At 45.5% G+C, this 25,876-nt stretch overlaps 3 protein-coding genes across 10 annotated transcripts; 1 reads left to right on the forward strand and 2 right to left on the reverse strand.

The window, feature by feature from the left end:
• Positions 1-1,010: 1,010 nt before the first annotated feature.
• LOC117736801 lies at positions 1,011-2,986 on the reverse strand. 8 transcript variants are annotated; one of them, XM_034542368.1, is made up of 3 exons: positions 2,370-2,986; positions 1,747-2,316; positions 1,011-1,686 (listed from the first exon to the last, which is right to left on the reverse strand). In XM_034542368.1, exons 1-3 carry the CDS (start codon positions 2,967-2,969, stop codon positions 1,654-1,656), a joined length of 1,203 nt encoding a protein of 400 aa, XP_034398259.1. In that variant the 5' UTR covers positions 2,970-2,986; the 3' UTR covers positions 1,011-1,653. The 8 variants fall into 8 exon arrangements, with proteins under 8 accessions (XP_034398259.1, XP_034398258.1, XP_034398260.1 ...); XM_034542367.1 differs by having other exon boundaries at positions 1,717-2,316; XM_034542369.1 differs by having other exon boundaries at positions 1,011-2,256; positions 2,400-2,986.
• Positions 2,987-6,819: 3,833 nt separating this feature from the next.
• Positions 6,820-17,359, reverse strand: pias2 (protein inhibitor of activated STAT, 2). Its single transcript, XM_034542192.1, is given in 15 exon segments — positions 6,820-7,623; positions 8,002-8,039; positions 8,124-8,260; positions 9,026-9,212; positions 10,000-10,133; positions 10,607-10,767; positions 11,482-11,555; positions 13,062-13,167; positions 13,275-13,409; positions 13,502-13,592; positions 14,127-14,177; positions 14,260-14,347; positions 15,659-15,794; positions 15,797-15,845; positions 17,319-17,359. Coding segments are annotated over 15 exon segments (1,635 nt in total). The 3' UTR covers positions 6,820-7,416.
• A 2,349-nt stretch (positions 17,360-19,708) lies between these two features.
• Positions 19,709-24,613, forward strand: LOC117736528 (ubiquitin-conjugating enzyme E2 L3). The gene is made up of 4 exons (XM_034541925.1): positions 19,709-19,832; positions 21,175-21,270; positions 21,356-21,542; positions 23,157-24,613. Exons 1-4 carry the CDS (start codon positions 19,734-19,736, stop codon positions 23,309-23,311), a joined length of 537 nt encoding a protein of 178 aa, XP_034397816.1. The 5' UTR covers positions 19,709-19,733; the 3' UTR covers positions 23,312-24,613.
• The last annotated feature ends 1,263 nt before the right edge of the window (positions 24,614-25,876 follow it).

A 25,876-nucleotide genomic window follows, 5' to 3' on the forward strand; every position in this document is an offset into this window, starting at 1 on the left:
TTAATAATAATGCCTCATTTGCATATTTAAACATAACATTTCAGACTTGTAATACAAAAAGAAGTGTCTTAATGTGAGTAATCAACTGGTGAAGTTTTATGGTGATATCTATTAGTTCATATTTTCACCATATTCACCTGTAGCGTCTCTTTAATTTAGAAACCGACCTATTTTTTAGGTTTCGGCTCGAAATAACATACCCAAACTAAAAAGAGTGTATCTCTGCAACCACAAAGGCTATTTGAATAATGTCGGTGTTATAATAAAGGCAAACCATGTGTGCTTTTGTTCAGATGTGTAAATATTATTATATGTGTTACTGGTTAAGAGTAAATAAAGATGAAATACAGCAAAAGTTGAATTTCCAGGTTCACCTAGAAAAAAAAGCACTTTCAGGATGATTATCTCTTGGAAAGATGCACAGAAACATTAGAGCACGTCAGAGATCATAGAACAATATGTGATCATAGAACAATATGGGATCATAGAACAATATGGGATCAGTCACTCTGCAGAGTTTGACTTTGAAAAAGTAAAGCAGAACAAAGTTAGAGAGGTTTTAGTACAGATTAATTAGGCCAAATGGGCATTTGAAGTGATGCTTTTAAAGAATGACCGATGTTTCTGATTGGCTAGTTATACATGTAATTACTCATGTATGCTGTTCACAACCAAGAAGGAAACATGCTCGATGAAGAGTTCTGATGTTTCACTTTCAGTGAAGATCTTTTCAACTCCTTTAGTGTAGGCCAGGTTCTAACTGAATACAAAAAAGAAACCTTTTAATAATAGTTTTTTTAAAACACCCACAGACAAAGTACAATTCAAAATGTTGCAAGTTTACAGATACAGAAGAAAAAAAGACCATTTTGTATGAAACCATCCAGTAACGAGTAGTTCTGAGTCTGTTAACGTGGTGTCAGAGAAACGTCCGTGACCTGGATTACGGTTCAAAGTCCATAAAGTATGAAGAGTACAAATCCATTCAGATCCCCGACATCCGCCTGCAGGTGAATAGAAACGGTGACAACAATCAGTCATTTCACAAAACACTGACCTGAATGCAACAAATCCACTGATGGTATTGTTCTGCCAGTAAAGATGCTGAAAAGGTGTGAAACAATTTGATGATTTTGAACCTCTTTTTTAAACTTGTGCTTTACTTACGAAGAGTTTGTTCACCAAAAATGACAAACACATAACCCCTCCCCTTCCACCAGTGCTACATGCACATAGTTTGGGTTTCATTTGTCTCAAGTAGAGCGTTATTGAGCAACAGCTGATAGTTTTCATGTAGCTCCAAGTGGTTTCCTCATCACTGCCTTGAAGGAACACCTCATCCCCACCTTGAATCCTCCAAGAGCACTTTGTGTGGCCCTCACGCCTCCACGGTGAACAGACTCAGACACGAGAACGGTTTTCATGGATGAAGTAAATGCAGCTTCAAAACATCCGTTGACTCACGCAGCATCTTCAGCTTCTCACGTATCCTTTCATCCAGCACACCGGTTTAAAACACTCGCGTGTGACGGTTGGACATTTTTTGAAGTAGTTTTGCCCCCATTATATATATATATATATATATATAACACGATATGTTCCGTTTCTTTGATCCTCCGTTCACCGTGGAGGCGTTGGGGCAACACCTCGTCTTCAAGTATTCCGGTTGCATGTACTCATTAGCATGTACACTTTAAACCGCCCACTCATTAGCATGTACACTTTAAACCGCCCACTCATTAGCATGTACACTTTAAACCGCCCACTCATTAGCATGTACACTTTAAACCGCCCACTCATTAGCATGTACACTTTAAACCGCCCACTCATTAGCATGTACACTATACACCGCCCACTCATTAGCATGTACACTATACACCGCCCACCCATTAGCATGTACACTATACACCGCCCACCCTTTAGCATGTACACTTTACACCGCCCACTCATTAGCATGTACACTTTACACCGCCCACTCATTAGCATGTACACTATACACCGCCCACCCATTAGCATGTACACTATACACCGCCCACCCTTTAGCATGTACACTTTACACCGCCCACTCATTAGCATGTACACTTTACACCGCCCACTCATTAGCATGTACACTATACACCGCCCACCCATTAGCATGTACACTATACACCGCCCACCCTTTAGCATGTACACTTTACAACGCCCACTCATTAGCATGTACACTATACACCGCCCACTCATTAGCATGTACACTTTACACCGCCCACTCATTAGCATGTACACTATACACCGCCCACTCATTAGCATGTACACTATACACCGCCCACTCATTAGCATGTACACCGCCCACTCATTAGCATGTACACTTTACACCGCCCACTCATTAGCATGTACACTATACACCGCCCACTCATTAGCATGTACACTATACACCGCCCACTCATTAGCATGTACACTTTACATCGCCCACTCATTAGCATGTACACTTTACACCGCCCACTCATTAGCATGTACACTATACACCGCCCACTCATTAGCATGTACACTATACACCGCCCACTCATTAGCATGTACACTATACACCGCCCACCCTTTAGCATGTACACTTTACACCACCCACTCATTAGCATGTACACTATACACCGCCCACCCTTTAGCATGTACACTTTACACCGCCCACTCATTAGCATGCACACTATACACCGCCCACCCTTTAGCATGTACACTTTACACCGCCCACTCATTAGCATGTACACTTTACACCGCCCACTCATTAGCATGTACACTATACACCGCCCACTCATTAGCATGTACACTTTACACCGCCCACTCATTAGCATGTACACTTTACACCGCCCACTCATTAGCATGTACACTATACACCGCCCACCCTTTAGCATGTACACTATACACTGCCCACTCATTTGCATGTACACTATACACCGCCCACTCATTTGCAGGTACACTTTACACCGCCCACTCATTAGCATGTCTGGATTAAACAAGATATATTTACCTAAAGAACCCGGATACAGCCGCCTGACCTCAGTCACTCTTCGCTCGGCCCGCCGTGCCCACCAGAGGAGTTTAGGTCCCTGAGATTGAGGTTGTGGTGGCTGCAAGTCCACGTGCACAGCACGCGATCCGGGTAACATGGGAGTGATACAGTAGCTGCCCTGTTTGTAGTCTTTTAACTTACTGCTTGACGTCCATCCACCCCGCATCAAAAACACACAACAAAATCAAAGTTCAGAACAATTACAGTGGACTTTTTAAACGTTAAATAAAGATCAGACTTTTGGCAACTTGTTTGATGTTTTACACTCAGAGGCAAACAAACTCCTTCAATTCACATTAGGTCAAAAACCCTGAACCGTCTCATGCAGTCAAAGCTGATGCACACATTTGTGGGAAAAAGAAAAGGGAAAAAAAGGTACAGTTCCTAATTTTAGGAAATGCTAAAAATGCTTATTGTCTTTCTTTCCGAGCTGAGATGATGACAGAGCGTTTCGTCCCCACGTCTCAAGCTCTAGAAGAAAGGACACGAGACTCAAACCGCGTCTGCGACTTGGAGCCGTAAAGAGGCCGCACAAGGAGGACCGGGAGGTGGAGCGGGAGTAGGACCGGGAGTAGGACCGGGAGGTGGAGCGGGAGGTGGACCGGGAGTAGGACCGGGAGTAGGACCGGGAGTAGGACCGGGAGTAGGATCGGGAGGTGGAGCGGGAGTAGGACTGGGAGTAGGACCGGGAGGTGGAGCGGGAGTAGGACCGGGAGGTGGAGCGGGAGTAGGACCGGGAGTAGGACCGGGAGGTGGAGCGGGAGTAGGACCGGGAGTAGGACCGGGAGGTGGAGCGGGAGTAGGACCGGGAGTAGGACCGGGAGGTGGAGCGGGAGTAGGACCGGGAGTAGGACCGGGAGTAGGACCGGGAGGTGGAGCGGGAGTAGGACCGGGAGTAGGACCGGGAGGTGGAGCGGGAGGTGGACCGGGAGGTGGAGCGGGAGGTGGACCGGGAGTAGGACCGGGAGGTGGAGCGGGAGGTGGACCGGGAGTAGGACCGGGAGGTGGAGCGGGAGGTGGACCGGGAGGTGGAGCGGGAGGTGGACCGGGAGGTGGACCGGGAGTAGGACCGGGAGGTGGAGCGGGAGGTGGACCGGGAGGTGGAGCGGGAGGTGGACCGGGAGTAGGACCGGGAGGTGGAGCGGGAGGTGGACTGGGAGTAGGACCGGGAGGTGGACCGGGAGTAGGACCGGTTGCTCACCTTCATTGACAACTGTATTAAACCAGCATGTGTTACATTATTATTGCTCGGACTAGATTACAAAGGGACGTCGGTGTGACGTGAAAGCTGCCCCGTGACAAACCTCGTTGAAGTGATGACTGACAGCGGTTCAGACCAATGAAACCACGGACCTGCCCACTGTGTTCACAGACTAGTGTGTCCGTCAGACCACCAGTGTTTTTCAGCGAGGCCTCCTCTTTCTAACCGGTCTTCAGCGAGGCCTCCTTCTTCTAACAGGTCTTCAGCGAGGCCTCCTCCTTCTATCCGGTCTTCAGCGAGGCCTCCTTCTAACAGGTCTTCAGCGAGGCCTCCTCCTTCTAACCAGTCTTCAGCGAGGCCTCCTCCTTCTAACAGGTCTTCAGCGAGGCCCCCTTCTTCTAACAGGTCTTCAGCGAGGCCCCCTTCTTCTAACAGGTCTTCAGCGAGGCCCCCTTCTTCTAACAGGTCTTCAGCGAGGCCTCCTTCTTCTAACAGGTCTTCAGCGAGGCCTCCTCCTTCTAACAGGTCTTCAGCGAGGCCTCCTTCTAACAGGTCTTCAGCGAGGCCTCCTTCTTCTAACAGGTCTTCAGCGAGGCCCCCTTCTTCTAACAGGTCTTCAGCGAGGCCTCCTTCTTCTAACAGGTCTTCAGCGAGGCCTCCTCCTTCTATCCGGTCTTCAGCGAGGCCTCCTTCTAACAGGTCTTCAGCGAGGCCTCCTTCTTCTAACAGGTCTTCAGCGAGGCCTCCTCCTTCTATCCGGTCTTCAGCGAGGCCTCCTTCTAACAGGTCTTCAGCGAGGCCTCCTCCTTCTAACAGGTCTTCAGCGAGGCCTCCTTCTTCTAACAGGTCTTCAGCGAGGCCTCCTCCTTCTATCCGGTCTTCAGCGAGGCCTCCTTCTAACAGGTCTTCAGCGAGGCCTCCTCCTTCTAACAGGTCTTCAGCGAGGCCTCCTTCTTCTAACAGGTCTTCAGCGAGGCCTCCTCCTTCTAACAGGTCTTCAGCGAGGCCCCCTTCTTCTAACAGGTCTTCAGCGAGGCCTCCTCCTTCTAACAGGTCTTCAGCGAGGCCCCCTTCTTCTAACAGGTCTTCAGCGAGGCCTCCTCCTTCTAACAGGTCTTCAGCGAGGCCCCCTTCTTCTAACCAGTCTTCAGCGAGGCCTCCTCCTTCTAACAGGTCTTCAGCGAGGCCTCCTCCTTCTAACAGGTCTTCAGCGAGGCCTCCTTCTTCTAACAGGTCTTCAGCGAGGCCTCCTCCTTCTATCCGGTCTTCAGCGAGGCCTCCTTCTAACAGGTCTTCAGCGAGGCCTCCTCCTTCTAACAGGTCTTCAGCGAGGCCTCCTTCTTCTAACAGGTCTTCAGCGAGGCCTCCTCCTTCTAACAGGTCTTCAGCGAGGCCCCCTTCTTCTAACAGGTCTTCAGCGAGGCCTCCTCCTTCTAACAGGTCTTCAGCGAGGCCCCCTCCTTCTAACAGGTCTTCAGCGAGGCCTCCTCCTTCTAACAGGTCTTCAGCGAGGCCCCCTTCTTCTAACCAGTCTTCAGCGAGGCCTCCTCCTTCTAACAGGTCTTCAGCGAGGCCTCCTCCTTCTAACAGGTCTTCAGCGAGGCCTCCTTCTTCTAACAGGTCTTCAGCGAGGCCTCCTCCTTCTAACAGGTCTTCAGCGAGGCCTCCTTCTTCTAACAGGTCTTCAGCGAGGCCTCCTCCTTCTAACAGGTCTTCAGCGAGGCCTCCTCCTTCTAACAGGTCTTCAGCGAGGCCCCCTTCTTCTAACAGGTCTTCAGCGAGGCCTCCTTCTTCTAACAGGTCTTCAGCGAGGCCCCCTCCTTCTAACCAGTCTTCAGCGAGGCCTCCTTCTAACAGGTCTTCAGCGAGGCCCCCTTCTTCTAACAGGTCTTCAGCGAGGCCTCCTCCTTCTAACAGGTCTTCAGCGAGGCCCCCTCCTTCTAACAGGTCTTCAGCGAGGCCTCCTCCTTCTATCAGGTCTTCAGCGAGGCCCCCTTCTTCTAACAGGTCTTCAGCGAGGCCTCCTCCTTCTAACAGGTCTTCAGCGAGGCCTCCTTCTTCTAACAGGTCTTCAGCGAGGCCTCCTCCTTCTAACAGGTCTTCAGCGAGGCCTCCTCCTTCTAACAGGTCTTCAGCAAGGCCTCCTCCTTCTAACAGGTCTTCAGCGAGGCCTCCTCCTTCTAACAGGTCTTCAGCGAGGCCTCCTCCTTCTAACAGGTCTTCAGCGAGGCCTCCTCCTTCTAACAGGTCTTCAGCAAGGCCTCCTCCTTCTAACAGGTCTTCAGCGAGGCCTCCTCCTTCTATCAGGTCTTCAGCGAGGCCTCCTCCTTCTAACAGGTCTTCAGCGAGGCCTCCTCCTTCTAACCAGTCTTCAGCGAGGCCTCCTCCTTCTAACAGGTCTTTCACTTCGCTGAGAACGGTGAGTCCGAGCGTCCTGACTCCGGTCCGTGCGCAAGAGGTTGAACCAGGCAAGAAGAGGCTAGAGTCCGATTTACACAAATTGGTATAAATGAGGAGTTCAATGTCCTAAATATTTGTAACACTAGAGCAAAAAAAAGAAAGAAAGTATAACAGACATTTAGCCAGTGAAGGAGGAAGGGTTATTAAAATATAGATATAGATGGCCAAGAGACGAGCTGTTCAGATCATAATGATGATGAAATACAAAGAAACTAATGATTCCCCAGGGAAAATTTCTGGAAACCTGGACCCTTAAACAAATGAGTAATGTGAAAAATACCAGGAAATATTTAGCTACTTCACATCTAAAATACCTGGTTTTACTGGACCAAACCAAGGCTTAATCAACAGTGAATATTGGACTAAACAAAAGCTAAAACATCAGTGAATATTGTTCTAAACCAAGGTGAAATCACCAGTGAATATTGGACCAAAGGAAGGCAGATCATTGGTTTGATCTTATGTGGTTAAAGTACTGTACGCATGACAGCACACAAGAATATTTCCCAAATGTTGAAGTTAAGAGAACTTCAAACGAAACATACCCGGATACAGTTTTTAACATGGTGAACATGTTCAGGTCATCAAAGTGCTCATGTATACCAATTTGAGTGCTTCTAGGTAAAAAACTAAATAAAATCAACATGGCATGTACACGTAGTCCGCACTACAAAAAGGCCACAGAAAACAGGCCCGGAGAGGTCCAGTGAGACGTGGCTCAGTCTAGTGAAATGATATCCGATATGCCGCTGTCCGCCCCCCCTCCCCCTGTGATGACCCGGGTCTCGTGGATGGAGCCGGCAGCGTGGCTGCTGGTGTCGTAGTGGCTGCTCGAGGAGGACACCAGGGCCGAGCTGGTGCTGGCCGCAGCCGCACTTTGCATGCTGCTCGTCAGGTTGTCCAGGAACATCTGTGGCCGGTAATGCTGAGCGGGGGAAACAAGTTGATCGGGATCAGAACCCGTTGGTGTGCATGAACTGCTGAACAACGTGTACAAGCCGATGAACGGCAAATGGGCACACATAACTACTCTTTGCTACTTGCTGTAAAAACACTTAAAGATTCATTCATTTTTTTAAAATAATTTCGTAGTTATTTTAAGTTTAGGAGAAAGTCTGAATTTCACTCTGACATTTCTATTCCCTCGCTAAGAAATTCTTTAAACAATTCTGGTGAGCTCACAGTGTCTAAGTAGCATTCGGAGGCTACGCCTGCTGCTGCAGCTGTGATTCCTGGTTCAAACCGAAACGATGACAGACATCATGCACAGTGCAGCTATCGACGGGAGGAAACTGTAACGTACCTGAGGATCTGATTGAATTAAGGAAAACAAATCCAGACCTACAGGTAAGAGATAGAAGACAGATCATTAAACCGCATAGCTATAGCGCTTACAGTTGCACCCCCCCTGTCCCGCTGACTCACTCTGCATGTCTGTTGGGATGCTGGCCAGGGTGGACGGGTGGAAGGGGACTGCATAGTCGGCGAGCGTGGAGGTCAGATACGACGGGTCCAGGGCCTGGACGTTCGGCACGCGCACGGTGGGCTGGTAGGTCAGCACTCTGAGGGAAGAACGGCGAGCGGTTACTGGAACTGGAGACTCGCAGCAAACATTCAACACTGGGGGGTGTGGGGGGCAATACACAAAAGGATGGAGTGGCTTTTTTTGCTAATCCTGTGCAACAAAGACAAAAGGAAACCCACAAAAGGGTGGAATGCACCCGATTGTCTTTGCACGTATTTAAAAGTAGGTGATATGAATACATTTGGTGCAAAATAAGCAGAGTTGTAACTCAAACTCATAAATACCATATTTGGAAAGCGGAGGGGTGACGTAGAGACGCCGTATACATCTCTGGTAGCGATAGCAACCTGTCAATCACCTTGTAGCCCCGCCCTAAAGCATACCCTGCTTAATGGTCTGTTTGAAATGGACCATCATTTACTAAATGAACACCATAGACCTGACTTCTTTTTGCACTTCAGCGTTGGCTCTCACCCCTCAATAGTGACGTATTAATGGCCTCGGGTACATTTCTAATTGAATTTCCGAATCGGACCTTCAGAAGGGAAAAGACAGCGGTTGAAAATGACGCTCAAGTCATGGCGCCATCAGCGGCCGCAATCCATTCTTTGTGGACGAGCCTGTGAGCATCTCATCCAGCCCAGTGTTCCCACATATTTCCCTGGATGGTAATGGAAGACCCAGACTCAAGCACTGTGCACATTGTAGACCGCTGTGACCAACACATGGAGATGAAATTACAACTTGACAAAGTGTGCTTGTTTTTAGGAACACGGTTGTTCTTCAGGGGGGCCCGGCTCACCCCTTCGCGTGCATCTCCTCGTTCTTGCAAATGTAAACGCAGCGTTTCTTCAGCGGAGGGTCCGAGTCCTCTTCGTCAGAGGAGGACGAGGAGCTTTCCAGGGTCAGATCGATCACATCGGCCTTCTTGGCGGTGCTGGGCTCAGTAGAATGGGACATCGCTGACGACTGGCGTAAAGGAGCCGAGGCTGGAAGACAAAAGGGAGTCACCCGGTGCGCCAGTTTGGCTCAGTCATGTGTTGTTGTTGTGTTTATGGACAAGAAGAAGACATGTCAACAAGATATTATTATTATTATGTCAGGCTTTAATAAACACACGCAATACTTGTATGGCGGTATAGTTTTGAAGCACAGACGGAATATATCACAGTATATAAATTTTTCTGAAGATGTCAATTTAAATATAGATTCTGGAGGGGAAGTGCACTGGTAGGGTCAAATTTCAATCATACACGAAACCCTCTAAAATGTTTAATTTTAATACTTGCTTTGATAGTAGTTTCAATGATGATGATATAAGCTGCGTCACAAAGTTACACGGGTCATAATCCCTTCTCTAATATTTATGTTATAATACTGTGAAAACATTTACGTTTGAACACATCCTGACGGAGTTTTTAAAGTACTCATTTTTACTGAGTAGAGCTTGAACGCAACCTCTGTTAGCTGTGGTCTTCCTCCGCGGCTAACTTGGTTTCCATGTGTTTGTTTCATGCCATCTTCCCTCACAGACATGTGACATCACTGCCCGAGTCGCTGTGTGCTGACGTAAAACTACAACGCTGCGGCACACCCGTGTAAAGGCCACCGGCAAAAAACGGACGGCTCAGTCAACGATTCATTGCCTTTCCGATGCGAGCCGATTGGCTCTACCAGTCGAGATTCATATTGGAGGGCAGATTCTTTCTACACCTTCCACTGCTGGTTGGTGGGACCAATTCAAAAGTGGCCCAGGCAACAACATGATGTACTTACTCTCAATTTTTGGAACCGACTGAGAGGAGACTTTGACGGCCTCTTTCTTTGGTCTCATGGGACACCAGGTTCCGTCCTCCTGGAACTTGATTTCATCCACATCGGAGCAGTCGTTCAGGATCTCCAAGAACAAACTGAACAGAGAGCAAGACACTTCACATCAATGGAATGTGATCATCGTAAGTTCCTCAGCTTATGATCCACAAACCTGTTTTCAGGTCCCACGGCTCTCAAGACTATGAGCGATTAAAGACTTCAAGTTCTTCTATGAATATGCACGAGGAATCGTCATTTTTAAACCCTACATTTACTGTTTAGTTAATTTAGTTTCAATAGAAGTTTCTGATTCTTGCAGGCAGAGGACCAACTACCAGGATCCTGTGGACCCACAGCGCCATCTGGCTGAGGTAAACTGTGGTACAGCCTAAGCTACTGCTAGCTATTTATTTTTGGGAGTTTCCTTTGAGCAAAATGCTCAGAGTTAATTTGAACTCCCTCTGGTAAACAGTGCACGTGTCTAGGGCTTTTATTGTGAAAAGGAAGAACCACGGCGCCAGAGAGCCCCGATAGGTCTTTCGTTAAGCGTGACGTGATCGGCTGAACTGACCCATCGATGATGAGACTCTCGTACGCGGCCTTCTTGTCGCACACGGGGCAGATCCAAGTGGGTTTCTTCTCGTTCATCTGCAGGTAGAGGGCGGCGTCGAAACACTGCAGGTGAGAGCAGGTCACCGCCCGGCACGGCGCCGTCAGCCGCATCTTACCCAGCTGGGGGGGGGGGGGTAAGTGAAAGCCAGACTCATCAGGGAAATAAAGTCACACTTGATACAAAGTCGTACAGAAACATGAAACGGTAGATTCAGATACGGTCCTTGTTGGACCATTAACGCTAGCTGTATGCCAATATTAAATAACAATGATACAGCATAGCATTGACATCACGTGCATGGCAATACTGTATCGATACACAGATATCGTTTTCTAATATTGTAGAACTATTTGAAAATACAAGTTGGTTTGAATCCACGTGTTGGTCAGTCGGTCTGGTTGACTGACAAAAGCCCTCTTTGCTGCAATAAAAGGATTGAATTGAGGTGACCCAAGCGGGAAGACAGAAGACCGCATAATTGAATGAATACATAAATAATTAATTGCAAATTAGAGTTTTTTTATATTGTTTTTGCTGTTGTTCACCTCTCATTAACTTTTCATCAAGACTTTCCTCCCCTTTGTTGGATTCTTTGTTCACTGTGGAGGCATTGGTGTCCATTACAAACACGTTTGGCTTCATTTACATAAACATAAACTACTAATGTCAAAAGAGACAATAAAGCTGAAAGATGAATTCTGCCGTGAGCGACCCAACAGTTCCGGTGCCCTTTAAATGTGACGGTGTGTTGTGTACTTGTTGTGTTGTTGTGTACCCCGATCAACGATTTCTCTAGGCGATCTGAATGATTAGATCACATTGATTCCACTCACCGGGCACATGAGTGAGACTCGGAGGCTCGTCGTAGCCACCTCGCTGTCTGGATCTGCCGTCAGCTTCTCTTTGACTGGAACACAGGAGGTCGGGGGGGAGAGGACAAGATTCATGAAAAACAATACGGCAAAACAAAACTAGAAACCAGTCCAATGAACCTGACATCACCAAGGGGTGCACCAGATTCAGAACTCAGCTGTGTCCATGTGTGCATCCACCTGACACTGATCAGATTCATGTCCTGGACAAACGGCCGGCCGTAACGCCGATTGACACATTTCAATTCCTATACATTTTTCAAAATAAAAGTCCCCCATTTATTTGGCTGGTTGCTCTTCCTACCTATGGGTATTGGCAGATTTGTTTTATTAAAGAATAGCTGAATAGCTAATTCGGGAATAAACAGATGTTTCAAATCCGGTTAGGGTCTTGGGTCCAGCTGGTATCAGGTCAGCTTTTCTTTTTAGGGACAGGTACATTTTTGGGGTTTGGGGAGTGCAGCTTTGCAGCGAGTCTTGCAGTTTACGTGCTCTAAAGTGTAACGCCGTGTGACCGGATTTCTCCAATGGCAGCTGGATTTCCCCTGGAGATCTTTTTTTTGGGACTTGTAGATAAACGGGATTTCTAGTTGACTTTTTACGTGCGAGTATGAACCTGGAGCAACTGGGGGTTCAGTGTCTTGCTCAAGGACACTTCAACATGAGCTGTGGGGAGAGGGGATCGAACTGCAGACCTCGTGGTTACGGGTCGACCTCTCTGCCCATGAGCTACAGCCGACCAAAGTAATGTAAACACACACTAATCAGATAACCCTGTACTGTTTCACTACTAGATATGTGAGGGGTTCAAATGCGTCTTGCATCCAGAGTGTATTTAGATGGGTTTCATCCTGATTACATTGATGCCTGGTATTAAAAAGCCTGGTATTAAAAAGCCTGGAAATTAAAAGCCTGGTATTAAAAAGGAGCAGTGTGTAGGATTCAAAGTAGCAGAATGCGTCCGACTGAATGGCCCTCCGCTCAGCCCTCCCTTTCCAAGTGTTTTGGAAGAACTACGGTGCCCTTCAGGTAACGCAAGAACACAAAAGGCTCTCTAGAGGCCCCTGTTTTGTTTGTCCGTTCCGGGCCACCGTAGAAGCATAGAGGTGGAACGCGGCGGACTCCGTGAAGAGGAGCCCACTCATTCTAAGCTCACTAAAACTTGGTAAAGAATACAATATTCCAGCTCAAACAACAGAACGCCACCTCTCATTTGCGGTTTGCGACTGGTGTGGCGCGGCCACGCGTGGAGACGGATTGAGAACGCAGGCTGTCGACGGTTGTATTCCAGGTGTGCACAATGAGTCGCGATCGAATTATAATCCGTACACAACGAGTTTTGTGTGCATTTCTGAAAGCATTTAAACGCGAGGTGGAAAGAAGGTAAAGAGTACTACAGTGCATATAAACGCACTGTCCTGTCACCTGCGTAACCAGATTTTCCAGAGTAACATGGTATCTTGGGTGCAAATGGTTTTGTTAAGACCTCAAGGTTCTAATGAGCCACACTGAAGTGTCATAGTGGTCCACTGTGTAGTTACTTAGTGCTCTGGAGTGGTCCGGGTTTCTGATGCCCTTCATCCTCAGCCTCTGCAGGAGCAGTGGAGACGTCAGCTGCCTCACCAGGTACACAGACATGGAATAGGTCTGAAAGAACAAGCAATGATCAAGCGGCTGTTGCTGTCCCGAAACACAATGTCCAGCTCGAGCACACGCAAAGAGGAGAGGGGGAAAAAAGAGGGCGATATTCTCACTTTGCCAATTTCAGGCGCCCATGTCACTGAAATCTGATTGGGAACCGCAGAGGAGAGGCGGACAAGGGAGGTAATGTTTAGAGGTCTTCCCGGTCTCTTCTGTTCCACGCCGTTTTTCGGTGGTGGCGCGTAACCCTACGGGAACAAAATGTTTTCTTAGCGTCTTGGTGGTTGAATCCAGGATTGGCTTCTTATTGGGACTGTTCTGGAGTCAAACTAGCACTTACTGGCAAAGGGAAAAGTTTCCCATTAACCTTTATGCAAAGACTGTTTGGGTAGTTATCCTCTTGAGGGCAACTTGTCTCTGACAAGCAAAACCTGACGACAGAAAAAAAATAAAAATATTTAAAGAACACGACTATAGAAAATAATAAGCAGACTCTTCACCAATATAAAAAAGGAATACGTGTACATTTACATGGCAAGGGTTTAAATAAAAGTCAGCAAAACATTTATCCTGGATATTGTAGCGCTATTTTTAGAACCAGCATTTCCCCTATTTACAGTATATATTTAGTTTTAATAAACCTGTGATTGGTTTATTAAAGTTATTTAATATGATCGAGTTTCATTCAAACCATTTTGCTCACTTAATACTCAGAAATGAGTTAATTAATGTTACTGCGAGGAACTTTTATTTGGAGTCCCTTTGGAAAACCTCTTATTTAGTATGGTCAAGTTTTAAAAGAACTATAAATAAATAAATCACTCTGATGGTCTCATTTACTTCAGTAGGTAATAAAGATTGTTTAAAAACAGTTAAAAGTTCCTTGTAGTTTACTTTTAGATTCCAAATTGCTAAGAATCTCCAGATCTAATATGTACAGGCCAGGAAACCCTGAAGAGTCTCACCTCAGTTGAATCTGAACCATATAGTCCCGTCTTCCACCTGGTAGAAAGTCCCTGTCAACAAACAAGGTTGAACATGCTAAACATATTTATTCTTCACAGACGTGGGCGTGTTTTTTCCTCTAAACCGTCCTACCTGGATATGCACACTTCACGAACTTGCTGAGGCGTCAAGGCAAAGATGAAATACTTTTCTTGGTGGTACCTCTGAGCAGGACTCGCTCCTGAAAACACAAATGCAGACTGAGTGCACAACCAACCAACTACGGCTAGACCTCAGAGCTGGCATGGCTTTGGCCAACGGTTAAGTCTTGGTTATTAATGCCACATTCATGTGATATGGTAGGCCCGTCACGAAATCTATGCCGTTAACTACTTATCGTACAATATAGGGACATGACGTCAATTTTTACATTATTGAATTAATGTACGATATGTGGACATGACCTCAATTTTTACATTATTGAATTAATGTACGATTTGTGGACATGACCTCAATTTTTACATTATTGAATTAATGTACGATATGTGGACATGACCTCAATTTTTACATTATTGAATTAATGTACGATATGTGGACATGACCTCAATTTTTACATTATTGAATTAATGTACGATATGTGGACATGACCTCAATTTTTACATTATTGAATTAATGTACGATTTGTGGACATGACCTCAATTTACGTTAACGACTTCTTGTACAATGTGGACATGAACTTGATCAGTGTTTACATTATGGACTTATCATGCGATGTATGGACACAGTTTTCGCTACCCTTGATATTTCCTGTTTGTTTTGAGTGGTTTGAAAAAGAAAGTCACCAACATTTTAGCCAACGTGATGCCGGGTTTTCCCTACTATTAGAATACATGGGCATTCCGCAAACATACCACATTTTTATCAAAAGAGCCTGCTAGTCAATTTAATGTGATGTTTGGGTTGTGTCGTTTTATTTAGCAAGAATATTGATAGTCTTTTTTTTTCAAATTCCAATGTCTAAATATTCTTGTGAAGCGTGTCCCTGCATGTGCCGTATTGCACACCGTTTGTGTTTTTGACTACTGATAATATAAATGCTTATATATATATATATTTATTGTCCAACAAACGCAGTTATTGTGACAGGCCTATGATATGGGATGGCTGGTAGAAGGACTGGGAAGCCTTCACGTCAAAGATGGTGTATGATTACAGAGCTGGTCAGGTAAAGAGTGAAATACTGTTTATTATCAATCATCTCTTTGTCCAGTACATTTTGGGTATAATTCCATTGCACGATAGACGTTGGCTGATCTGAGGGGTTCATATTTGTTTGGTTTTCAGTCACTTCCGTATGACTACGTTTCCCAGTCGCAATTGCAACTTGGAAGTTGACGTGAAAGCTATTTACAAGTCGGAAACTCATATGTGGACATGATGGTGGCATTATCTATAAGCCATTTCTTGGCTGGTTAATACAATGTTACAAAACTTAAGAGTTACATAACTCAAATCAGTGTTATTCTTTACACACACACACAAAAACACTGACCAAGACTTGAAGGCTTGATTAGGACGTCCAGCACGTCGTAGAAGGGCAGCGGCTTCATCTGCACATCGGGGTGGACGGGGGGGATGAGAGGTTCTGGCTGCTGGAGATTCATGCTGGTTTCGGTGTTGTGCCTCACGCGGCTGTCTCCCCAGTCAACGGGCTGAAGTCTGCGTTACAGGACCAACTCCTGCAACCAGAGAGACCTAAGAGTTCACTACAGTTACCCCTCTGGCGTCAGAGGTCGGCCAATCGAGGGGGCAGGGTGTCTCCTGTAATCCTGGAGTTTACAACCACTATGCGTGGTCCAATAAAGCCCAGCAACACGTGAAAGCTCTGCCACTCTCAATACTATTCTGTGTAACACAATGCGTTAAACCCCACTGCCAACCAGAAGCCACAGCTAAACACTCACATTGACTCAGTCTGATGAGAAGCCAGAGCCTAATGTTATTTTCAATCACAATTTTGTCTCCCTGCGATTATGAAAACAAGATAACAGGAGATGAAACGGTTATAAAATGACTGTTTTTGTCAATGGAGTCTGGTGTATTTGGCAAGAGAGAGAGAGAGAGAGCTATAACTGCTGTTTCTGAGTAAACATAAAGGATTTTACTCTTTTACTCTCAAAAATGTCCATCTCAGTAGTAATGTTGTCAGACACTTGTAATAACAATAGGAGCCCATGCCTGTGATTTGGACACTACAATCTGTAGGCTCTCGCTATCTTTATCTTTTAATATTTAGGCCCCACGGCAGCTCGCCTCTGTATAGACCCTTGTTTAGTTTTTTCCAAACACAGCATTATTCTTAGTCTTTCGTCATTAGGAGGAACTGAACCATGTTCCCACAGTTGTCTGAACACTGTATCATATTCATTAAGAAAGGAAACGTAAATAAAACAGATTATTCTTAGGGTGTTGAAACAAATATGGCTCAAACGACAAGGAGTTCACATTTAACTAGCCAGGGCACTGCACTGCTGAAGAAGTGAACATGAATGGTGTTTACAAAGACTAATGGCTCCATGGGTGAAGAAGCTCTGTGACACTAAACAACGGTCTTGGTACGTCGTTTAGGGTCAGCAGTGACACGCTGCACACACAGGCTGACTGCACACAGCACCCTGGGGTGGCTCGACATAGCAGAACAGTTTAACCGAGTGAGATTAACGACGCAAAAACAACGCGGATCATAATCGATTACCTCGGGAACACTCGGCGTTGTGTGAGGACACGGTTTGTTGACACGGAGAAGACCATACACAATACACACATGAGGCCGAGTGGGGCATCGAAGCGACGTGGAGTTGTGTTGTTGCAGACAGTGGGCATCCGTTGGCTAGCTGGGCGTAGCGCCGTGCTATTAGCTGCAGGGCATCGATGTCGGGCAGACAACGGTTAGTATTACTCAGCACGTGTGACGGCAAAGACTGCTAACCCCCTTGGGTTTATTAGTACAGCTCAGTAATGGTGTCAGCTCGAGCTAACAAGGGACCTGTTAGCAGCCGTTAGCATGGAGGCTAGCCCTTCTCTCTCTGCGCTCTGAGTGCGCGCGCTCCTGCCTCGCGGCAGCTCGTCGGCCGGTCGAGTCGTCCCGGCTGCTAGTCGCGTGTTGCGGACGTCGACAGAAGGAAGACAAGTGCTTTTATTGGTTTGCCTACCCGAAAATCTTCATTCGCCGCCATCTTGTTGTTCCGGTCATCCCGCCCAGCGTGACTACTTCCAGGTGACGCCACCCCCCGCCCCGCCCCCCGCCCCGCCCCGCCCCCCTCGGTTTTCAGTCCTGCTCCGGACAGTAATAAACAACAACAAAGTGACCGTCTGCGATGACAGGGCAACTTATGCTGCAACATAGTTTAGTTTTTATATTCTTGTTTTTTTCATCCTGGATTAAGCCTCGAATAACAGTGTGCTCCCATTTTGAAATAATGTGTTACCTGCTCAGTTTTTGTGAGTGAATGTGGTTTCAGCTCTTGGTGTTTGATGTGCAAAACTATTTACCTGTAAAAAAAAAAAATGCAATTAACTTCTGTATGCCCTCAGTTTTAAATGTAAAAAGTCAATCATAATGCCATGGTTCCTGTTTCCAACTGAGTTAATGCCATTCTTTGTATGTGTTGGTCCCTATTGCTATTTTGTTGTGTGTTCACTGTCACATCTGATTTGATTTCACTCCATCTTGTCTTTGTCCTGCACATCACGACAGACACTAGAAATAAGCAGTTGTTTCATCGCTTGCTTTCCCAGCCTTGCCTCACACTGGTACACGGGTCACATGCACCAGAAGCCTTTGCACCTGGATTGCATTTGGAATTGACATGGGTGTTGAAGAGTTACGTAAAAGAAGGGCCTTTTAAAGAATTCTGGCTGGGGGGAAAAAGAAAGCAGATTTTAAACTGCAAGAGGTGTCGGGCAAAAAAGAAATACAAATTCATGCCCTGTGAATCTCTAACGGTGTGAGTGTGTTTAGTCCCAGCAGGGGGCCCTGTCCACTCGGCCTGTGGTTCCACCATAACTTATATTGCACAACACCAGCAGCAGAGGTCACTATCGGCTGGTCCTGAACCAGTGTTGCGCAATAACAAATACATAAAGGGAGCAGGAATTATTATAGAAATACAAAGATTCCTCAAGGACACAGTGATGGCTTGAATCCCCCTTGATCGAGAAGTGAGCCGCAGCACCAAACATTTTATTTTGATATTTTTATGCTTCACAGTGAAATACAAATCACATGAGGGTGGTAAAAAACAACACCCTGCAATGGCTTGTATTAAGAAAAATGAAATAAAAAGATAAAATACAAACGTGCCAAGTGAACAGTACCCTTTCAATATAGTAAAAATAATAATCACGTATAAAATGGGAATTAAAAAAGTTCGTTTTTTGTGTACAATGGCAAAGGGCACTTCAATGTACATGACACAAATGACCTCGCACTCGCAACATAAAAAAGGCGCGACACACTAAATAATTGTATTTATATATATTTGAGACTCTTTATTTCTGCAGTTGTTTTCATACATACATTCTCCACACTTCACACAATAACTTGTATAATATGTATCTCTCTGTGGATCATGAATTGAGGGAGTGTGTTATGTAAATGATGATTATTACAAAAAGATTATTTTGGAAAAAGTTGTGGGAAATTTTTTTTATTTTATTTTTATTTCTTGCTGTGTCCGAGGTCCCAAAATCAGAGAGGAGCTGTCAGCACCCAGCTGCCATCTGAAAACAGCACCATGAACCAGAAAGTCAAGAATGACACTCTTGACCTTTTGCTGTGTCTGTGCTCTGGTTTCCTGTTGAGTGTGGTGACCAAGAGAGGCTTTGTTTCATGGTTGTGGTTTTTTCCTAATAATTTCCTTGCAGATCTCCTGGAAAGAATTATGCGATTTGGCACCAGCTCACTAAGGATCTCCAGAGGAGTTTTCACCAAAGGACTTTTTTATGGTTTTTCTGATAGTTGTGTCTGTGTTAATGAATATAGTACACATGTTTGACAAGGTTGTGAATTAGGTTTTTCTATTTAGTTATTTATTTTTTCAACTTTTGGAAATCCAACCTCAGCTCCTATAAGTCTACAACAACGTGTGTAGCCAAAATACAGACACTCAGCTAAGGACAAAAATGGTCCCATTAAAAAAACATTGCATTTTTATCAGGCATTTAGTTCAGAGCCCTGGCTTCAAAAATGAAAAGGAAGATATTATATGTTCCTACCCCCTTCTCCACAACTCAAACAATTAACTCAATACAGCAGCAAAGGGGATACTGCAATAGCAACAACAAATAGTATTAATTAAATCAAAATAGCACTATAATATGTAATCAAACAATGAAAAACTAAATGTAATAAGTAGACAGGTTGAATTCTAATTATTATTATTATCTCCGCAAACAATCGCAAAGGTTTCCAAACAGGCATTTTTATGAATTCCCAACTGAGTATTTGCATTAAGCTCATATCTCTTGTCTCGTGTAAGCGTGTCAATATAACACACATCCACCGCAGTCGGAACAGACTAAATCCTCACGTTTGACGTCACGCAAAGTATGAATAGGATCTTCGTATGCGATTTCCAACACAGCCCAGACACATATTCGCCGCGCTGTGTATTCTGGGAACACACAGCAGTTTCAAGATGGCGGCGAGCAGGAGGCTGGGCAAGGTAAATCTCCGAACCCGTTATTTTGTAAAATCTGTGACGTGTGTAAAGGCGCAGCAGACGGCCGTGGAACGCGCTCGCCCGTCGGCTAAACTCATACGAGAGCCACCTCGCTTGAAGACGCGCGCTTTGCTGGCTGTAAACGTTATAGAAACGAGAGGTCACTAGCTAACGTTAGTCGGCCACATATTCCCGTTGAGCAGCGAAGCACCGGCAAGTAAGGCCAAAGAGTCGCGAGGCAGCCTTTTTACGAGAGACCACCACGGAACACGGCTTTCGTTCGCTAGCCGACTGCAGTGTTCGTGCCGCTACGTGCTCTCGTGACCGAAGGGGTGAGCGGTGGCCGACGTGAGCCCGCGAGTTAATTTCCACGGCGTAAGGCGCATGCTAATCGGCTAACATGCTAGCTCGAGCTCTTAGCTGCGTTCCAAGCTAGCTAACATTAGCCGGCGGGCGGCGGCTCAACTCGCAGCTCGCCGGGTTTTGGGAGTTCGTCACCGGGGGACGGGTGAGAGCGAATTAAGCGTAGAGCTACGATGTAACGGCTCCACCCCCACACATGCAACCTCACGCCGGGACAGGGACGTGCGGTTTTCCGGACAAGTCGGCGAGACTTTGTACAAGGGTTACACGCACGCGCACACGACAACATGCATACATACGTTGGCTGGCACAACGGAAGAAGGAAGTCGGCTTGTAAATAAGACGGACGCCGGAGTAAAGCGTTGCTCCCGTTACACCGATCAAACATTGGGGCTTTGGTGGAGGTCGTAATATTACTGGGCAACTAACGGCTAAATGGATCGATCACAAAGGACCAGACTCCAACGGGATGGATGTGTCACACTCGGCAGATGTAATGCCCCCCCATCCCATCCCATCCCACCCAGCACCACTGTCTTCATGAGAGAGGGAGGATGACTACACGTTATTCCCGAGACAGTCACATGCTTCTCAGCACGCTTACAATCATAATTAAATGGCGCTGCTAGTTTAACTATCATCTGAGAAAATATTTACATTAGTATTAACATTTAACAGGGGGAAAATTAACCTAGCTAATTAATGGTTTTCCGCTAATTTTCTCCCAAACATAGAATGCACAATTTCTGACCGTTAAAAACGGGCCAGAGTGTGGACAGGCACTAGTGCAGCAAAAAAAAAGATGGGTGCTCTTGCCAACTTCCTACTTGCTAGGCAGAGCTGGAGGTGGCAGTCTCAGTAATTTGAGATTGCCACCAGGTGTTTACCGGAACTAGGTTTAATTCACAGTCGGGCCCCAATGAACATGAATGTTTTTTCACTCCTGTAATGTACATCGTTTTCTTGCTCTCTCCTTTATCAGGAACTTGATGAGATTCGCAGGTCTGGAATGAAAAACTTCAGAAACATTCAAGTTGAGGAATCAAACCTGTTGTCATGGCAAGGGCTCATCGTTCCCGTAAGTAGCCGCTCCTCGCTCCGTCGTCTGACCGACTCACGGTCTGCTTCACTTGACCTCGGTTTTTTTCTTCTTCTGCTTCCAGGACAACCCTCCTTATGACAAAGGCGCGTTCAGAATCGAAATCATTTTCCCCACCGAGTACCCCTTCAAGCCTCCCAAGATCACATTCAAGACAAAGATCTATCACCCCAACATCGACGAGAAGGGCCAGGTGTGCTTGCCTGTGATCAGCGCAGAGAACTGGAAGCCTGCCACCAAAACTGACCAAGGTGTGTGTGTGTGTGTGTGTGAGATTCTACATGGTTTACCGACATTCATTTCAAATCAGGTTATTAATTGTTGTAGACCGTTCCAAATCACGGGAATTAGGAGCCATTGAAGAAGTCCATATTGTCTGGAGGCTCAAGCTGTCTCGAAATGTGCACAGGGACGTTCATGCTCAATGTGCCGCTTGTTACAACGTTCTTGGAAAAAGACAGGGTGTAAAAAAAAAAAATGCACTGAAAAATCAAAAAGACAGTGTAGCCAAAAAATAGGTATTTAAAAAATAAAATAAAATTGCACACAATGCAAAAACACACAATATTAATTATCTGCCACTCGTATCCTGTAAACGGTTTGATTTGGCTGTCAAGATATTTCCTGTTTCTAAAGCGTTAGACATGTAAACAGTGCTTTTATCAGTCATCTAAAGTCAGACCGCTCCGGCAATAAATCCAAAATATATCCAGCAAGAGTCATCACATTGAGAAAATCACTGTAAATCCTCCGACTAGAGGCGCGCAGGGTTCCCCTGTAAAAGCGCGAGGCAAAGCGCTTCACGCTCATTGGGGAAAACAAACATTAGAAAAACATATTTTAAAAGCCGGTGCAATCCAGCCCACTGAGTAAGGAATGGGTTGTGTTGCTGCCTGTAAGCACCTTGCGCCCACTTTTTTTGAGCAACTATCTGAATGGTTTCACAATCCATAATGCACATTACAACAGTGAAGTTAAATTAAACTATCAATAAATGACAAATGCATAAGTCAACCTATTACACAGTTGGGTGAAAAGTTGTATTTTTCTTCATATTTATACCAACAAAGCAAAGAGATATTCATGGTGGTCTGTGTGAACCAATCAGGACCCAGACTGTTTCCCTCTGGGTTACTTTAGTGACAGTGAGGGATGTTCCGATACAAGTTTACAACTAAACGTCAAATGGCTCATGATTCCCTTTCTAATATCTATTTTATATTACTGTAAAAACATCTCCTTCCAACAACTGTGTTTCTCGCCAAGAACTACATTTTACAAGATTACATTTGAACATGTCACGATAACATGATTTAATTCTATGACTCGGCTCATTTTCACACCTGTTGCATCAGGTCAATACTCACCGTCGTCATATTCACTCGCTGACTCTTGTTGAATGCGTCGCTACTTTGCAAAGTTTCTTCTTTGCTAACGACTTTTTGTTTACCGACTAGCCGGCAGAATATTCATCGCGGACACTTCAACACAACCGACTGTCAAATTGTCTAAAAGCTTTGAAAACGATTCTCGTCCCGTAGTTATTGATAAATGACAGCAGGCTCTGAAGGAGGCTTAAAGGGGCACTGAATCAAAATGGTGGATCCAGTGTTTTTATCAACATTACTACTTGCAAACTTGTTCCAGTAGAAACTCAGAGCACAAGTATGAACTTGAAAATGAGCATGACACGTTGGTGGATCGCACTTTGTGAGCATGGCCCTTTAATAACCGTTAACGGTTCGGTGTCGTTCCTGCTGCGGCTCTTTCCACCGGCACCTACCGCCGTGGAACTAGCAGCCGTAGTCCGGTCGGGGGAGCGCGTTGTTCACATCTAACATGATTTCCGTGTGTCTGTCTTGCAGTAATTCAGTCCCTCATCGCGCTGGTGAACGACCCCCAGCCGGAGCATCCTCTCAGGGCAGACCTAGCAGAAGAATACTCAAAGGACCGCAAAAAATTCTTGAAGAATGCTGAAGAGTTTACAAAGAAATACGGCGAAAAGCGGCCAATGGACTGATCACCTGACGAGTGTGTAGCCCTCTCTCTGTCTCTTTCCACCCCCTCCCCCACCCCCCCACTTCCTCCTATCTCACCTGCCCGACCAAATACCGATCTTCCTCTCCCCACCCCATCCTCCTCTCCCCACCACCACACCAGTTTTCCCTGCAGTCCCGGATGCCGCCCAGCTGAAGCCGGGGGCGGCGGCAGCCTCCGCCTCCCTCCTCATCCAGGACTCTGTGGATCAGACAGCTTCCTCCCCCTTCCTTTTGACAACCGCTCCACCTCCTCCTCCTCCTCCTTGGCCATAGACCTCCAGACCATTTCTAACTTTCTACTCTTTTCTTAATGTGAAAGAAATGGAAACAGAAATGCTAATAGACACAACGTTAGATGGAAATAAGTAACATGTCATTTACTTCTCCTATATAGACACTTTTGTGTTGAATAGATCTCACTTCGACGACTTTTCTGAAGTATTTTTCGCAAAGCAAGAAAACCGGTTGATAACAATAATTCTTTCTGCCCCACCATCGATAATCTTTTTAAGCTAAAAAAAGAAGAAAAGTCAAGCATGACGGAAAGAAGAAGCTGTAGGTTGCACCTGGAGGTGTGCGCCTCACTCTCCTCCGCCGCTTTTAGACGTGCACTCTGCTCACGCCCCCCCGCCCCCCACAGTTTGTAACACACAGAGCAGAAACGAAACAGGCCAGACATTAATTGAATTGTTCTTGCTGAAAATGCGATGGAAGATTCCTGAGTGTTGAAGAGAGCAGAAGAAAGAACCCCAAATGGATCCCAAACACTCCAGACATGTTATCATGAGGAGGCCCTTTTTTCCTTTTTCTAATGATATAGCTTTCTCCATTTTGACGCAGATATAATTGGTAACGTGGGAAGAACCCCTGTCTCTTAATTTGACTCTTCCAACGCATGTCCCCACCCCACCCCATCCCACCCCACCCCACCCCGACGTAACTACCATCACATTAGACACGGAGCCCTCCGCCACACAGAGACTGTTCCAACGGCCGCCCAGCTGAAAGGGCCCGAACTCGTCGGGAGGGGGAGGAGAAGCTGGAGAAGGCTGCACTCAGCTGGAATGAAGCTCAGCTCCTGGAGCTCCAGGTCCTAAAAAACAAGAGAAGAAAACGAGCGCCTTGAAGGCAGCTGGGAGAGTGCTGGCTGTCCAGGGGGGATGTGTCAGGACACGGAAAAGGGACTGCAGTGGCCACCAAAAACCCCCACCATGTAACAGCTGTTTGATCTGGTCCCAATATTGTTTCATAATAAAGATGGCTAACCATTTGGCCTCACTGTCTGCCTGGTCGTCAAGTTGATGTTGCTCATGTTTTGATTTTATTATTATTTGTGTGAGCTGAACTGACCTGAACGCATCGATGGGATTCGATTAACAATTTGATATTCAACATTAATCGGGTAGTTTGTTAAACAGGTTTTACAAATAAATAAAATCTCAACTCTCAGCCAGCTGAGACTCGCTGCTTGGAGTAAACATCTGTTCATAAGTTCCACGCAAAAGAATGAACTCCTGGAAAAATATTAATATGGACTAAAACAACAAAGACAATTCTAGGAAATTCCACAAAAAATTTGACGTGTGTATATATGTATATATACTTGTGTGTGTGTATATATATATACATATGTGTATGTATATCATTTACTAATCCATCTTCCATAACTACACCTCCAGTAACTTCACCTTCTTCCCCCTTGTTTTCCTCTTTTATCCCCCTGTCTCCTAATCAAGTTCTTACCTTGGTAACCTCTGACCCCCCAACCACCTGCCCCCTTGACCCCATCCCTTCTCACCTTCTCCAGTCCATTGCTCCAGACCTTCTTCCCTTTCTCACCCATCTTATTAACACCTCCCTCTCAACCGGCTGTTTCCCTAACTCTCTGAAGGAGGCAAGAGAGCACTTTAGTAGCACTTAAATGTCTCTTACTGATAGCACTCTGTAGTTTAACGTTATTGAAGAAATTGTACTTTCTTGATTCTTCTTGTTCTGAGTTTGGACTCATGGTTTAATGCACTTATTGTAAGTCGCTTTGGATAAAAGCGTCAGCTAAATGACATGTCATGTAATGTGTATGTATATATGTGTATGTATGTATATATGTATATATATATATGTATGTATACATATATGTATATATATATATATATGTATATATATATATATATCGTTTTGTAAAGAATGGTCAAAAATACCTTCAACCAGAATCCAGACCCTCATTGGAAGCTATAGGAAGCGTTTAGAGGCTGTTATTTCTGCAAAAGGAGGAGCTACTAAATATTTGTCATTTTTCTGTTGGGGTGCCCAAATTTATGCACCTGCCTACTTTTGTTTAAGTAATTATTAATGAGGATAAGCGGTATTGAAAATGGATGGATGGATGGATGCACACTTTCTGTAAATCCTATAAACTTAATTTCACTTCTTAAATATCACTGTGTTTGTCTGCTATATGATATATTTAATTGAAATTGCTGTTCTGAACAACCAATGATACATAAAGGAAAATCTTGAAAATGATCAGGGGTGCCCAAACTTTTTCA

This window comes from Cyclopterus lumpus, chromosome 9, assembly GCF_009769545.1.
Source record: "Cyclopterus lumpus isolate fCycLum1 chromosome 9, fCycLum1.pri, whole genome shotgun sequence".
In the NCBI taxonomy this organism is placed as follows: domain Eukaryota; kingdom Metazoa; phylum Chordata; class Actinopteri; order Perciformes; family Cyclopteridae; genus Cyclopterus; species Cyclopterus lumpus.